At 36.9% G+C, this 17,811-nt stretch overlaps 1 protein-coding gene across 3 annotated transcripts in view; it reads left to right on the forward strand.

Moving 5' to 3' along the window:
- LOC142339027 (calsyntenin-1-like) overlaps window positions 1–17,811 on the forward strand; it is a 113,592-nt gene that overhangs the window by 20,661 nt on the left and 75,120 nt on the right. For all 3 annotated transcript variants that reach the window (XM_075388649.1, XM_075388648.1, XM_075388650.1), the window contains exon 2: window positions 15,873–17,255. In XM_075388649.1, coding sequence (XP_075244764.1) covers window positions 16,655–17,255 — 601 coding nt within the window. In that variant the 5' untranslated portion in view covers window positions 15,873–16,654. The remainder of the gene's footprint in view (window positions 1–15,872; window positions 17,256–17,811) is intronic.

Genomic DNA, 17,811 nt, shown 5'->3' on the forward strand with positions numbered 1-17,811 from the left:
TTTTACTGGTCTTGTTAATTGGTTCTAAGTTTTTGATTGAACTCTGTTGATTGTATTTCAGGACATATTCTGCTACGTTTTTTGTAACAATTGTTCTCACATTTTCCATGACTTTGATCGCTCAAAACATGACGAGCAGGTAAAGCCTCATGGGCATAAAGTTTCAGTAAAAACACAAAACAGGCATTAGCAATCCTTCAGTTGGTTGCTGCAGCTGTTGCGAATGCCTTAATTCAGGCTTAAAAGGTCTGTTTTAGGAGTTTTTCAACCCCGGTTAAAGTTTTTCTCAAGAAAAAGCTGCTTTTTCTGACTGTTTTTTTGAGATTTATGGTTTTTTTGGTTTTTGTGTTTCTGCAGCCTCAGTGATCAGGGAACCTCATATGGAGTTTCAAAATAGCTTAGTGTATAATATCGAGTTGCAATATAAAGAGTTTCAAGATATTATTATCGCGAATTTTGGAAGATTTGTTTAAAGCTTGTCAACTTTTTCAAGTTTTGTGATTTTATGAGTAAATACATCTCCACTTGACAGGCAGCTCCTCTAAGGTTTGGTTATATGTAGCAATACGACCGTTTATAAGTTTTAAGCAGAGGGCTTTACCAAATTTTTTCATTTGTTTAGAAAACTTTTCCCTTTCATTAGATTTTCTGCTCAGGGGCCAGCAAAATTCTTCTAGATTTATTAATAGGTCAATGCATTACTTCAAGTGGTAATGGATCGTTTCAGATTTGTGTTTTTCACGCTTTTTCTAATTTTTTGGAACAGAATTTGCAATTTTTCAGGTTTTCTTGACGTTGTTCGTTTTGTTCAGTTTTTGCCCTCATGCAGCCTCCTACTGGGTTGATAGTAAGTCACTGCTTAATTGCTAGGTGCGATGGAAAAGTTTTCAGCACTTTAACAAATTTTTTGCTAGAATTAGATTTTTTTTTCAAATTTTCCTTATATGCCATTTGATCTTTTAAGGCTTGACTTTGGGTTTCTGTATAGCCTCTGGAGACCCATGGGGGTTTTTGATTCATAGGGATTGCGTAATTTTTAGTGGCAATGGAATGGTTTTAAACGTTTTAGGATCACAAATTTGATTCGCTTTTTTCTCCTGACCCAGGGGCCAGGAATTCTCCCCTAGGCTCTGGCAGTAGGTTTCTGTTTAGTTTCTAGAAGAGATGGAATTGTTTTCAGTTTTTATTAAGAGGTTTTCTTGATGCATGGGTACATAGAACTTCTTCTATGATATGACTAGGTGTTAATGCACTTTTGATGGTAATAGAAAGGTTTTCAACTTTTTAATAGCAAGAATATTAGCAATTTTTTAGGTAAAACTTGCAGTTTTTTCAAGTTTTTACGACTTTTTTGAGTTTCTACAGCCTCAAGTGCTTTGCAATCACCTCTATATATCAAATAGTAGGTTACTGCGTGGTTTATAGTAGCAATGCGATTGTTTTCGTTTTTTTCATTAAAACGAACTCTGCCATTGTTTTCGTAAAACTTGGTTTTTTTAAAAGTTTTTTTGCAAACTTCTATCTTTTCTTGCGTTTTTCAATTCAATTCCAGGGGCCAGAGAAATTGTTCTGGCTTTAATAATAGGTCACTGCATCGTTTCTAGTGGCAAATGATGGTTTAAAATTTTTTATTAATTCATTATTTTTGTTCATTTTTTTTGATAAATCCATTTTTTTAAAGTTTTTCAATTTTATTAGTCGTATGTTTTTTTCCTCAGCGGCTGGGCATCTTCCTTTAGGGTTTGATAGTGTGTTACTGCATAGTTGCTGGGGGCAGTAAAATGGTTTTCAGCTTTTTAATATCCGAAATGTTTTAGGTCTTGCTGATGGGTTACTGGACAGATTCCAGTGACAAAAAAGTTATGAGCATTCTAATATTGTAAAATTAAGAAACTTTCTCTGCAATTTTAATTTTTTTAAGCATTGGTCATATTTCTCAATTTTTTCTATTTTTATTGGCCAATACACTTTTGTCAATTACTTTGGTTTGTGGGTAGATTTTAATCGCGCAAACTTGGCTTTCAGGTTAAAAGAGTTTTGCAATGATTAATTTTGTTTAGTTTGATTGATTGTTCAATTGATCTGCTGATCGAGTACTTGAGTTTTAAGTTTTTCATTCAATTCTTTGGACTGTATTTCAGGACTTATCCTGTTATGTGTTTTGGTTCAGATTGAGTGGTAATGAAACAAACAGTTGACTCAATTTATGGAGTATAGTTTTACGGACTAAGTTAGTGGCCTGCGCTCAAGTCAAGTTCTAGTTCAAGTTAATTCTGGAAGTCTTCTAGCTGTATTTTTTTCATTTACATCCTACCCAGTTTTAACCAAAGTCACGTGATGTATTGAAATTTATTTTAAATTAAAAGTCACCATGCAACTAGTATATGGATTTGAACTAGAGTAATTAATTCATAATTCGGGTATGGCATCTACTGTCTCCTGTTTCCCTAATTTCTCTAAAATCTACTCTTGTTGCCTCTTGGTGACATTTGATGTACAGTAAATTAACATTATACCTATCCTGACAGTTAATGCCTATCCTGAAATTTAATACTTCTCATTTCCCTGATTAAACATTTTAATCCCTCGGGCTTATTAACCCTGTGCAAAGTTTCCAACTAAATTATACAATCGAAATATCGAATAGCAGAAAATGCTGAATCTTGTCGTCAATAAAGTTGCACTGTTAGTATGTTACCAAAAAGATAGATTCTTTTTTTTTAAAACATGAAGCTGCCAAGCTTGTTTAACCGATCTTCTGTTTCCGTTTTTAGTTCTAATATCGATTTGAGACCAAGTAACAAAAATTACTTTCTACAAAGTTCATTTTGTCTTAATGCAATAAAGCAACAAAACTTTTTAATGCAAGTTTCCTAAATGCATTAGGATTCAAGTTTATCAATTTCTTCCATCAAGATCTCGTGAGGCCAAAGTTTGGATAAATTTACCATTTTTTTAAAGATGAAATCCTGTTCAACCGATTGTCTAGAGTTGATTGTATGGCCAACAGTAGGCTAATTTGTTATCGAATTAATGGACGGTCATTGCAGGCTTTTAATCAGCTAAAAGGAAAGAAAACGGGAAATGTGAAATGATTGATTGCTAGCATACTTCAAAATGAACAACATTTCATTTCACGCACTGACATTTCACAAAATATTCCGGAACTGACTTGAAAAATGCCTCCAATTCTTCCTAATGATGTGAAAAATGGTCTCATTTATCTGAATTCCTGACGCAAGCACGCAGAAATTATTGAAATTAACAAATTTTTCAGTTATAGACCGCAATTTCTTTTGTTCAGAAACAAAAGCTTCACTTTTCAATAGGTCAAATATTTTTGTTTATTTCTCCGTACCCCCCCCCCCCCCCCCCCCTATTTGTTTCGATAGCGAGCAGGATTGCGAGAATATTAAGTTTTTATTTGCATAAATTTATTTTGCTAGCTTGCCTTTTGCCCGCCCATGTGATCAAAAAAGAATCGAAGGCATTCTCTTTTATATACAAAGGGACCGTGATTAGATTACGATTAATAAACTTGTGTGCTTGAGTAAACAATTTCTAGTTCTTTCTGACCCGCTTGCTTTTACCTCTTGCTCTTTCTTTCGCTTCCTTTAATGAGTGAAAAAGCCCTAAGCATTTTTCTCCTATGAAAAATATGGGAAAATTTAAGGCATAAATTTTTACACGACTAATAAAATATCCGCTCCAATATATGCTATTTGTTTAATAGCCTCTTAAAATAGTTTTTTTTTCAGAATCACCCTATTCACAGTTATCATTCCAATAATAAATTGCAAAGAAGAGTTTCCCATTGAAATAAATTCTTCATCAAATCATTCTCTGGATCGAATCCCAGGAATCTTTTTAAAAAAAAGGAATAACCAATTATCGCACAAGAAGTCTCGGATATGCGTTATCACACAATTTGCCCACTAGTGTCCTTCCAAGTAGTTAGACCCAGTTTTGTCATTTAGAGGAGATCAGGTGAATGACAGAAAAAACATTTCAAAATAATGACAAGACTTAAAGATCACTCATATACTCACTGTTTTCTCAAACAGAGCGCATGCGAAAATTGTGTAGTGTACAAAGCATACATCTAGATTTGTCGGGAAGCATAAGAGAACATTTTTTAAGATTTAGGAAAGGTTAATAATTTTTTTTCTTTCTTCGACAGGTTTCTTTGTTCAAGCCGGTTTTCATCTTCCAGAATTCTGTCCAATTAAACACACTAGGCCATTATTAATCAGAAAATTAAAGAAGTGAATAACTATCAAAATTACCTCAAATCTTTAGCATTGTGGTGCAAATAATTGAAGACGATTAACCTAAATTCTGACGTAACGCACAATTCCAGAGAATCCATGATAATAACTTTTTTCCTTAAAAAAGTGATAAATGACCTCACGTAGAACATAGAAGGTTAAATAATCTCGTTTGCGTTTTTTGCCGAAACAAAATGACCAAAATTGGCGGAAATTAATCAATTGAGTGCAATCTTTCTCGAAATCTTCTTAAAAAATTTAAATCTTCAAAATGCAAACAGAATTGAATTTCATCATTTAATTTCACCATCTATGATTAAATTTGCAATTGAAACTATTCAAAATTTACGTGAAATCCAGCGGCCATTATGACAATAAACTCAACTTAAGAAAATATTTAAACAGAATGAAAAACAAAAGATTAAACCAAAAGCTGAAACCTGTCTGCTATACTACTATTTTAGAAATAATACAAATCTTTGTTATCAAATATGTTGGAGCTGAGCTTAAGGAATAACAAGCTTGCATAGGCGGGGAAAATAGAAACAAAACACTTTCTGTTGTCTTAGTCATTTAATAGTTATAGTTATAGTTCTAGTTCTAGTTACAGTTTGTCACGTGAGAAAAAAGAGAAAAGGGGGAAATAACAAAAAGCAAAACACAGAACTCAACGTAGTAGCCGCAGAAAACGGCTGAAAGCATAACTCAGCAAAATATTGCAAAACAAATTGTCTTGAGCAGTAAATAACGTGCTACTGTGTATTGAACTAGAAATATTCCTGAGCAGTAAATTGTTACTGTGTCTTGTATTCCAAATATTATTCTTGAGCAGTAAATTCTGTTACTGTGTCTTGCACCAACGAATTATTGGAGCTGAAATTCAACTGTTACAACCCCAACCTCTGGTATTCTCAACTTGTGAGTACAAACAGCAAAAGCCAACTTAGGTTTAAATTTAAATATTTTTGCACAAACAGGTCTTAGACATATATCTTTGTCTTCGAATTGTTTTTTCTATCGGATTAAACTGGTATACATAAAGAGATCCCGTATTGTGTGATCTGTAGCAATCCAGTTCGAATTGATAGTTGAAAAAAACTAAGATTAGCCAATAATTACGAACATAATAGTTAATGCAACGGTAAGTACAGCAGAGCGGATATACAGTTACAAAAGCGAACTGCATAAACGAAGTATCCGGACAGATTTTGTAACCACTCAGAACGAACTGGGCGGTGTAAAACTTTCTTTGTGAAACACAAGGAGAGCAGCCGTTACATTTGGTCCGCCGACCCGGACAATGGAATAAACTGCTGTCCAACCCAACAGTCGAAGTGACGAAGTCATCGACGAACGAGAACAAAACTCAACAGGCAATTCAACAACGCAAAGCCAATTAGGCAAAGCAAATAGGAACGTTGAAAAGCAAAAACTAAATTAAAGCAAACAAATAAAGGAGCTGTAGAGGTTCAAGCTGCAGTCCCGAAGTACACAAGAAGTGACTCCGTCACAGAGTCAAAGCGTTTTGGATCGCCAGATCAACAACTTGCGAAACAAGTGGATTGAGAAACAGGAAGAAGGTTTTGAGCTCATTGATAGTCGAGATCGACCAAACAAGCTCAAGACTCTTTATCAGCAGATACTGCAATTGGACGACAGCATTCAAAAACTCGTGAATAAGAAAGCTGAGACTCTCCGAGACCCAGATATTTCTTTAAAACGCAAACTTGAGAGAGAAAAATACTTTCAATATTTGAACGCAGAGTGGTTGCCGTATATCCACGGAGAGACAAACATGTCAAGCCAGCAAAGCCAGTCAACTCTTCATGCTAATGAAGAGCAACCGCCTGCGAATAATGTGCAGCAGTTAGCACAAAACGTTGGAATTCCAGAGTTTAACCAAAACCATGGTAACACAAGCAATGCAACGACGAATACGGTTACACGGACAATCAACCAGGATACAGAAAACGCTTCGGAAGCATCTTCAGTGAAACGTCGGGTTGAAGAACGAATGAATGTATTCGAAATTGAATTCGAAAGAAAGTTGCAAATCGAACGAGCACAATTTGATCGAAAGAAGTTGGAGCTAGAAATGCAAATGAAAGAACTAGAGATGCAACATCAGCTTCGGCAAAAGGAGTGAGACCTAGAGCGCCAATTGCAAAGAACAGCATTGGAGAAAGATGACTTACGTTTTCAATCGACTAAGGCGCGTGACAAGTCACCTTTCAACTGGACCCCAAAAGGGAGAGATGTCTCGGAGTGGGCGAATTCGATGAACGACACGCAAACACCAATTCGACCAAGAGCTCGCTTTGACGTCAGCCCTGAACGGAATAAGCAGAGGCATTACCCATGGTACCCAAACTCTCGCAAACGCTCAGTAAGTGTTGAAGGGCGGGATATATCGCCGATAGCTGGAAGGCACTACAACACTGGACATTCAAGCAGTAGTTTACCAAAATTGAGGTTGAACAATTTTGACGGAAACACACTGGAGTGGCCTGAGTGGTCTAGCATGTTCATAGCAACAGTAGATAAACGCACGATTCCCGACTCAGAAAAAATGAGCCATTTGAAGACACTGCTAACAGGCACAGCAAAATCTGCAATCTCGGGAATGGGCTATTCTGGACAGTTTTATAGTGCTGCCTGGAACATTTTAGAAAGAAAATTTGGAAGACCGCATGTAATTATAGATGCGCAGCTCGAGAGCCTACGAAAAGCTAATCAAGTGAAACCTCATGATTCAACCAGCCTGATTACCTTTTCTGTTATTGTATCTATTTTCGTGAAAGTGCTTAAAGAGTACAAACATATTGGTGATTTGCAATCAAGTTCGACATTGTACATGGCAGTTGATAAGCTACCACAGGTTCTTAAAGAAAAATGGTGGTTCTACGTCGATGACAAAGACGAGGACTGGCCTGATCTAATCATGTTTGAAAAATGGCTATCACGAATGGCATTCGTGCATGAAGGGTTTTCAGCGTTTAAAGGGGAACGCAAAGAAGAAGACCGACGCAACGCAAATAGAGAAAAACAATTCTCGAAGACATCGAACTTCAGTGCAAGTTCGAACCTGCAAGAAACCAAGCCGACGCAAAGCGATCACTGTCCATTAGCCGATGGCACTCATAAAATTTGGAACTGTCCATCATTCAAAAACATGAGTGTGAATGATCGATACGTGGCAGTGAGGAGAGAACGCTTATGTTATGGATGCCTGGGAAAAGGACATGTAATCAAAGATTGCAAAGTCAAAGTGTGCGGTATAAACGGATGTACCAAAAAGCACAACAGACTGCTACACTCAGAAAACCGAATGGACGAGGGTAGTCACGCAGTTAACGTAAGCGCAGCAACAATCAACCAGAGTAACCAAGTTACTAGTTTTCTTCAAATAGTTCCGGTATCGGTTCAGAGTGGTGGTAACAGGCTGACTACCTATGCTTTCCTCGATAGTGGGTCAACAGTTTCATTCATCGACCAAAGTGTCAAGAATCAACAACAAGCCAAAGGCGCGGACGTTACCTTGAACATAGCTGGCATACATGGGACGCAAGATTTGAGGACAGAGAAGGTTCCTATCACAATAAATGGACTACATTCAAAGGTGCATTCAATTGAAGCGTTTGCACACCCATCAATCTCGTTGGGAAACACAACATATGACTACAAGGAACTGAAGATCAAATTTAGACACCTGAATGTTCTCACTAACAGAACATTCAACCTGATGGAAGTAGGCATCATACTTGGACAAGATGCCTACGAAATTCAACGTCCATTGGACTATAAGATTGGAACACGAAGTGAGCCTTTCGCCGTCTTAACAGAATTAGGATGGGTAGTCAGTGGTCCCATGACAGGCAAGAAAAGTCAAAATGTTTGTCATTTTGCCTTCACAGAAGATGTGAAAGTGGCAGAAAATATCCAATCATGGTGGGACATAGAAACTTATGCTTCCAAAATAAATGTTGTAAGTCAATCAAAGAAAGAGCAACAAGCTCAGAAGTTTCTAGAGAGCACTACAAAGTTTACAGGCGAGCGGTACGAAGTGGGCATGCTCTGGAACGAACCAGAACCCAGTCTTCCAAACAATTACGGTTCAGCCCTTGGTCAGCTCTACTCACTGGAACGAAGATTCCAACGAGACCCAAAGTTAAAAGAATTGTATCAACAGTCAATTGATACAGATGTTGAAAAGGGATTTGTGAAGATCCTTGGTAAATCGGAAGTCAAAGGCACTTTCGGAAAGGAATGGTATTTGCCACACCATCCAGTACTAAACCCCAACAAACCGGGTAAAGTTCGCCGTTTTTTTGCAACGCTGCAGCGAAATGCAAGGATGTATGCATAAATGACAAGCTGTTAGCCGGACCCGATCTACTACACGGATTGATCGGAACAATATTCAGATTTCGAGAAGGACCAATTGCCCTAACCGCAGATATTGAATCAATTTTTCTGCAAGTGCAAGTTCCTGAACGGGACAAAAGCTGCTTGAGATTTTTGTGGCGACCAACAATGAACGAACCTGTGCAAATATACGAGTATCAACGTCATGTTTTCGGAACAAAGAGTTCACCAACATGTGCCAACTACGCTCTGAAGCGAGTAGCGATCGATAACGAGGACGAGTTCACAATTGCAGCAAAAACAATCCAAAACAATTTCTACATGGACGATTTCATCAAGTCAGTCGAAACACCTGAGGAAGCAATCAAGGTTTTCAAACAACTGCAACCTCTTCCCTCAAAACATGGATTTGAACTGAAGAAGTGGATCACCAACAGCGACGTGGTAACCAACGCAATCCCAGAGGACTTAAGATCAATCAGCAAAACAAAGCAGGTTGAAGTAGAACCCAGCCAGGAAGGGTCATCAGTGCTTGGGCTTCAGTGGACGATTACTGACGATAGTCTACAGGTTTGTAGAGGTACAAGCAAAGAAGTTGTGACCCCAATCACCCAAAGGAAGATCTTATCTCTAGTTTCTTCAGTGTTTGATCCTCTTGGACTGTTTGCACCATTCAGTGTCCATATGAGACGACTCCTGAAGAGCATCTGGACCAAAACTGGACAACATTGGGACAACTCAGTAGAACCTAACGAAGAAGAAGAGTTTCTGAAGTGGAAGGCGCAGCTTCCAGAAGTAGCAGAAACCAGCATTGATAGAAGATACTTCAGCACAGGCAAGGACAAATGGGAACTTCATGTGTTTGCCGACGCATCTGAAGACACAATGTGCGCTGTGGCATACCTACGTTCAAAGCCCAAAGAATACTCAGCAGATTTAGCATTTGTAATCGGAAAGTGCCGAGTCGCACCGATGCGACACCTTTTCATACCACGCTTGGAACTACAAGCAGCAGTGATGGCGGTGAGACTTAAAGAACAGATAGTGAAGGAACACGAATCGAAGATTCAGAGTTGCAACTTTTGGTCTGACTCCACTACTGTTCTGCAATGGATTCATAGCTCCCACCGTAAGCAACAGGTGTTTGTTGCAAACAGAGTGGCTGAGATTTTGGATACAACTAATGTTTCACAGTGGAATCATGTGAGTGGTATTAACAATCCAGCTGACATCGGGACACGAGCGATCAATGTTGACGAACTTAAGAGAAGCGAATGGCTCACTGGGCCGGCCTGGTTGAAACAACGAGAGAACGAATGGCCTGAACAGTTGAATATAACATTTGCTTCAGATGAACAAAACGACGAAATTGTCTTCTCAGCAAAGGTTGAAGAGAAGAAGCCGATGATTCAGTGGGAACGATTCAGCAATTACAATCGACTAGTAAATACAATGGCATACATACAGCGTGTATTCAAAAAACACAAACCGGCAACAAAAACACTAAGTGTTCAAGAAAGAGAAGATGCACAAGCAAGCATATTCAGACTACTGCACCAAGAACAGTTTACTGAAGAGATGAAATCTCTCAAGGCTGAAAGGGAAATTCCAAAAAACAGCAAAATCCTCCAGTTTTCACCATTCATAGACCAGCAAGGACTTATTCGTGCTCAAGGCAGAATAGGTAAAAGTCATGTGAACTTCGAAACCAAGCATCCAATACTGTTACATTGGAAGCACCATGTAGTTGAATTATTCTTGCAAAATGAACATAAGAATAATCACCACGAAGGTACTGAACATGTCAGAAACATAGTCCACCAAAAATTCTGGATCCTAGGCATACGAAATGCTTTGAGATCGATCAAAAACAAATGCATTAGATGTCGAAAGGGAAAAGCCCAAACAAAGGCACCAGTAATGGCAAATCTACCTGAAGAACGATTAGTGGCATCAACAGTGTTCTCGAATGTGGGCGTAGACTATTTTGGACCATTCACAGTAAAGATTGGTCGAAGAAACGAAAATCGTTGGTGTTGTCTATTCACATGCCTTACTGTACGTGCGGTACAAATAGAGATTGCACCAAAACTAGACACTGATTGTTGTCTGAACGCAGTTATGCGATTCATTGCACGAAGACGCAAACCGGTCAAAATGATTACCGATAACGGGACAAACTTCGTTGGAGCTGAAAAAGAACTGGCAGAGTATATTGCAGCATGGAACAAGGTGCGAATTGAAGAACATCTGATTCAACAAGGTATCAGATGGAAGTTCAACCCACCTGCAGCACCACACTTTGGAGGAGTGTGGGAAAGACTGGTTAGGAGTTGCAAGAAGGCAATGTACGCAGTGCTGGGCAATCGATCAGTCACGGAGGATGTTCTGTCAACCACGATGTGTCTTGTTGAACAGACGCTGAATGCTAGACCGCTAACACAAGTCAGTTCTGATGCTACCGATTTAGAAGCTATTACTCCAAACCATTTCCTACTTGGCAACAAGAACCTTTGTTTACCGTATCTATCAGGTGCAGAGCAATTTGTTGATCATAGAAAGCTCTTCCGACAAACACAAGCTTACGCAGACCTCATCTGGGACAGATTCCGTAAAGAATACTTGCCAACGTTGAATAGTCGAAAGAAATGGCAGACCACAACGGAAAGAAGTCTTCAGCAGGGTTATCTTGTGTGGTTAGTGGAAGACAGTGACAAACGTGGATATTACAATCTGGGTCGAATAACCGAAACATTTGAAGGTTCCGACGGAGTGATTCGATCAGCGAAAATCCGAACAAAAGATGGATACTACAAGAGGCCCGTAGTGAAGCTCGCTCCAGTACTTCCAACTGACGATGATGTTTTCACGAAGGAAAACAGGGCCGGCGATGTTGGAGCTGAGCTTAAGGAATAACAAGCTTGCATAGGCGGGGAAAATAGAAACAAAACACTTTCTGTTGTCTTAGTCATTAATAGTTATAGTTATAGTTCTAGTTCTAGTTACAGTTTGTCACGTGAGAAAAAAGAGAAAAGGGGGAAATAACAAAAAGCAACACACAGAACTCAACGTAGTAGCCGCAGAAAACGGCTGAAAGTATAACTCAGCAAAATATTGCAAAACAACTTGTCTTGAGCAGTAAATAACGTGCTACTGTGTCTTGAACTAGAAATATTCCTGAGCAGTAAATTGTTACTGTGTCTTGTATTCCAAATATTATTCTTGAGCAGTAAATTCTGTTACTGTGTCTTGCTCCAACGAATTATTGGAGCTGAAATTCAACTGTTACAACCCCAACTTCTGGTATTCTCAACTTGTGAGTACAAACAGCAAAAGCCAACTTAGGTTTTAATTTAAATATTTTTGCACAAACAGGTCTTAGACATATATCTTTGTCTTCGATTTGTTTTTTCTATCGGATTGAACTGGTATACATAAAGAGATCCCGTATTGTGTGATCTGTAGCAATCCAGTTCGAATTGATATTTGAAAAAACTAAGATTAGCCAATAATTACGAACATAATAGTTAGTGCAACGGTAAGTACAGCAGAGCGGATATACAGTTACAAAAGCGAACTGCATAAACGAAGTATCCGGACAGATTTTGTAACCACTCAGAACGAACTGGGCGGTGTAAAACTTTCTTTGTGAATTACAAGGAGAGCAGCCGTTACAAAATACGTTTAATTAAATACGCTCCATGAGCTTTCTAGTGACACAAAGTACTTTAGCTACAAAGATAAACCGCCTGAAATTGATTTTTGCGCATAGCATTTTTACTACCTGTTTTCAGAACTAATAATATTGTATTGAATCGCTTCTACGGAGGAAAAAGTTTCGACATTTTGAGTAGTTATGTTTTTCGAGATGCCATGTTATTTCCCGAAATTATGTTTCAAATTTTAGCCAATTGGTTTTTGAAAGACCAATGTGGAAAATCAATTAGAATTAGGGCGTTACAGTTTTTGATGACACTTTCTTTTTGTCTCTCCAATTTCTGCTGCTTTCGAAATTCTCAATAATCATACAAGGGTCTGTTATGATTTCACACAAACGATGCGTTGTTTCTTTGTTCCATTCCTATGTGTTTTTTCATACTTGGAGGATTACCACAACGTCAAAAATTCCTAGATAAATTATGCGATCACAAGACTAGTCCGCTAATTGTTCTGAGCCCACTGGTGGGGAGGAAGGAACAATATAGTCAAATGGGTTTTTTGTTCAATCAATTTTCGCCGATCGATATATTCACCGCAGAGAAACGTTAGTGGTACCATTGAAAAAGCTCGTCTAGCGTAGAATTGATTTGTAAAATATTTTTTCGAAATTCGTTAAAATAGCTAGTTTTGGTCTCATAGGGAAGTTTACTATCAAAAAGTTTGAATTCGAATTGAAATACTGTTTTTCAAAATCATTTTCATTGTGTTTCTTTTTTAAGTCACTTAGAGACTATTCACTTTTAAAATCAAGAATCCGTTAATGAAAAAACAGTCAAATGATGACCAATGAACAATTAATTCCTTTTCAAGGAATCACTACCTTTTTTTATGGCTAAGACTAGAGTTTTCGTACTTTTGATGAAATTTTGAATCTTTGGTTTTCTTTTCGAGATTTTAATATTTTTTGTAGTCCTAGGCCATAGACTCTTGGACTAAAACTGCAATGGTTTTCCGGGGGCACAAGTGAACCTATCTAGTGCTTTAAGTGGACACCTAATGGTTGTTAAGAACGTACAAAATAATTTTTCGGAAAAAAGTTTTTTGAACATTAGCTAATTTATTTCTACGAAATTTTGAGATCATTTTCACTATTGACAGGACACATTTTTATTACTGAAACCAACAAAAATTTTGGTTAGCGGTATTATCTTCAAACTATTTGTTTTTTGACGAGTTTTTGTAATTTTTTTGATGTTTTTTCTTCAAAATTTTGGTTCTTTTTGAAATGTTACCTCAGTATTCTTACTCTGACGGTTCCCATTTGCTCAGATAAGATGTTCAACTGATCATAGATAACATTTTTAGAGAAAACTTATGGTTTAAATGGCTCTGACACTTTTTTCGCGGACTTTTTTTGCTCAGTTTTTGGATTTCGTCCGTACTTGTTGTGGTTTTCATGGATATTAGATTTTTTGTGATGATTTATTGATAACCTATGAAAAAAAATATCATTGTGATCCCATTAACTAATTTTTTTTTCACAATTGAAAGCTATTGAATCTCATGACTTTGATACAAAAAGTTTTCTTAAAGTTTTCGTGGTTTCAACGTATTTGTACAAACTTGTTGATCATTTGAAGTAAATTGTTACAATAAAACAATTCCCATTGTTGTTAGAACAAATAGTTGGAAATGAAAAAGTTCATATTGAAAATTTATTTACTTCGACATTTTTCCCTCTCAATTTTTTTGTGAAACTGGTCTCTTTGCCTGTTTTTTGTTCTTTATATAGTCTGTTATTCTAAATGCTCAGAGAACTCATTTACTTCCAATTTAGGATTGAATGAATCTATTCAATGAAGTCATATGATAGCTAATTGTCTTAAAGTGTATGATATTGTTTGCTTTCAAAATTTTTTAATTTTCTCAATTTTTGGATTTCTTCTTGTCAACTTGTAATTTTTTCTCATTAGTGATTTGTCCCATGCACTTTTTGTAATTCAAAAATTAACTTGTCTATTGATATTACGTCCTGACTGATGTTATGTTTGTTGGAAAATATGCGTTTTCGTGAGCGTTCCATTCAGGCATGGCATTATGTAATTCAGTTAGTAGCGTGTGTAACGATTCTCTTAACTCCAAGCATCTATTTTTGTTCATTTTTGTCATTTGGTTGACAATTAGTTCAAAAATGTAAAAGAGCTCGGGTGGGAGCATTATGTGCAAACGCACATTACCGAACCGCCTTGTTATTGTTATTTGAACTTTAAATTTTTAGCTATGTTTTGTCGCATGATGAGCGTTCCATTAATGATTGTTTTAAAACCTTTCAAAAAAATTAACCTTACGTTATCTGGTTTGAATTGGCTCATTTAGTGATATCAGAAATTTTAAAACCAAAATGGCCTATAAATAAATTTTAATTGCCCCAATCGTCATATCGGTGAAATTTTATTTATATAAAACATTTGAGCAACATTCCTATTTCCCTTATATGCTTATAATTACTCAAAAGCGCAAAAATGACAGCTCAAACAAAATCCCTTTTCAATTGTTGTGGTTCATGTATTTAGATTGGAACACACAGTACACTTACTAGTCTGGGTAATTTTTTCTCGCCTCTTAGTAGTGCTAAATCTACCCTGCAAACGTAAATTTTGAGTTGCTTAAGATTTTTTAACATTTCGTTTTTTTGTATGATTGAGAAAAATTTTGAGAACGTGAATGCGCTAAAAATACCAAAGTGACAGTAAAAATCAAGAGTTTAGGGAAACTACCCGCTAGTTTTTTACTGTAAAAGAAAATATCAAATATTGAACATTCTGTCATTCCTCTTTCGGAGAGCTTTGCAGGATTATTTATGGAAAATATAACTGACATTTTACAGACAACGTGTCTGTTATTTCTCGATTGTTGTTGTTCTGAGCTTTACAAAGCTGCTTAAACAGTTATTATTTTGAAAATTCAATAACGTTTTTCATTTTTGCCTTATACCTTTTTTTAAAAAATACGCTCCATATCTTATATATTTCTATGAGATTTTATGACGTGATTTGACCAGAAATCTTAAACAATTTTTGTGGATCGTAGATTTCAGACTTTTTAAAGCATCATATTCTCAAACATACTTGATAAAATGTTAGTACAGTATAACAAGCACTCGCAATGGTATCCTTAAATGCGCATTTCCCCCTAACACTAAATTTTTAATAACTTACCATATTGAAGTGCATGTATATAGCCATACAATTCGGAACCTCAATGTATTATTTTTACTATGCAAATTGAAGTTTCACTTTATTTTATTCTATTCAATGACAGAAAAGAGCCGTATAAGTTGTGAGTTTTTTATTTGGCTGCAAGTTGTTCAAAGTTGAAAGACGTTCTTCAAGTCTACCGTGGCTGAAAATAACAACTATCACTACACCCACTAAATATTATAAATGAGTTTTATGAATGCGCAGAAATACAAGAGCGGCTTTTGAATATTTATGAGGTATTATGCGGAGCAGAATTTGAATTCTGTGCGTACGTTTTGTAAAGAAATTCACCAATTTTTGCCTTTTCTTTTTTGTTTAGGATTTAGTGGCTTTGAATTATTGGGAGCTGAGCGGAGTCTTACCTTGGTCTGAAAGAGAAAGGCTTGATTAGATTAATCTTTGCCTGGAAAAGATAAAAATTGTTCTCTCGGAGCCGGTTGCAAGGCGCCAGCGACTTTAAAGCCGCTTTTAAATGGATTATTCCCAAGCGACACATTTAACATCAGTGCCCCCTCCCCAATTTCTCAACCCCCAAAATCCCAACATTCGATTGCTCTGTAGTAAACAGAATGCGAAAATTGAACTCTGCAGCTAAAACAGAATTTGCTGCACTATTATTATGGGGGAATTGTGTGCACAGTTCGTGTGAAATATTTAAAATATTTTTACTTTGCTTTATTTGTGCTTTTGATCAAAAGTGTCCTCCTAGATAGTGCAAGTCTTTGAACTGTAAATAGAACATGTTTTACATTTATTAACTGTTCTACTTGCTTAACCTCTTCTCTTCTATTCTCTTCTGCAGCCTTTACGTATTTTCAATTTCCTTCCTTTACGATAAAGCATCACCTACATTAAACCAGCTATTTTGCTCAAATTTCATTAACCAAATACCTCAGACACTCAATTTTCCATATAGTTCGCCATATTGAATTTCTTATTTAGAACTGAACTATAAAAACGTTACCTTACCTGCATTTCGCCAATTTACCTTTGACAGGGAAAAACAAACAAGTAAACAAATTTGAACTTAAAATCCCGCCCCTTTTCATTCATCCCTTCATATTCCCCTTCACGACAAACACAGCAGCATTTTGAAGAAAGATGCCTTTTGTAAATTCCCGATTGTTTTATGACTTGGTTATGACGCAACTATTACTTGTGTTACTTTTCGTGGATATTTCACATGCGTTGTTCGGGTTTTACGGTGAGACGAATTGTTCTGACTTCATAGACACGGGCAACTGCTCGTATAAAGTTCCCAGATATGCTTTTGCCCCGAGCATGCGAGATTGTGTCACTTTTGATTACAGTGGCTGCGGGGGGAACACTAACAACTTCTTAACCTATAACCACTGTATAGAATCGTGTTTGAGAGAGAAAGCTAAAACTTTTGAACATGAGGCGGAAATTGGAGGTCACGGGGTTAATGAAGGCAGCAATCAGTATCCCGACAATGGGACAGATAAAGGTCACGAGGTCACACTTGACGTAACTGATCGTACTGAGAGAGTTCAAAGTGTCAATGACGTCAAAGAATCTGAAGATGACAAAGCTTTTAGCGAAAGTATTGAAGGTGAAGCAGGTGACAGGATTGAAGAGGTCAAAGAAGAAGAAGAAAGAGACGATATGTCGACAACTGTGAGGTTTGTGGTGACAAAAGATAAAGGAATGACCACTTTTGCTTCTACTACAGCCACTCCAGGTTAGAATATCTGTTTAAAATTTAAGTGGGCCAATGTTTTATTCTCAACTACAATCGAGACATAACGGGCAGCGCCCACTAAATAAAGTACCATATGCCCTATTTTTCCTTTCTAATTCCTCAAAACGTATCTTAAACACGCAAAAAGGGGCCATACTTGTAGTGTGTGATATGGCGACAAAAAACGATTATACTAATTGTAATTTTACAATGTCGGCGTCCTTTGGCGATGAATAATGCAAATGCCATAATTCTCATTTGAAGTTTAGCAAATGTTAAGTTTTGTTTTATCATGGCTGGTTAATAAAGTGTTCTGAAACTAAACAGTTAATTCTCAGTCAGCTGCTTCTCAATTTAGCCTCTCTTTAGATCTCTTCTCTTCTGTAATGAGAATATATACATTTGATCGATCTCTCCTTTTACTGCATGAGATTAAAATTTGCGAGTGGTTGGCCCCTGCCATTGAGTTGCAAGAGTTCATTGATGAAATTAATCACAGTTTAACTCCCACTCATTTTCAATTGGCTATTGGTTTCCAACATTAAACAGTTTTTAT

The sequence above is a fragment of the Convolutriloba macropyga genome, chromosome 5, assembly GCF_964194025.1.
Source record: "Convolutriloba macropyga chromosome 5, txConMacr16.3, whole genome shotgun sequence".
Taxonomy (NCBI): Eukaryota; Metazoa; Xenacoelomorpha; order Acoela; family Convolutidae; genus Convolutriloba; species Convolutriloba macropyga.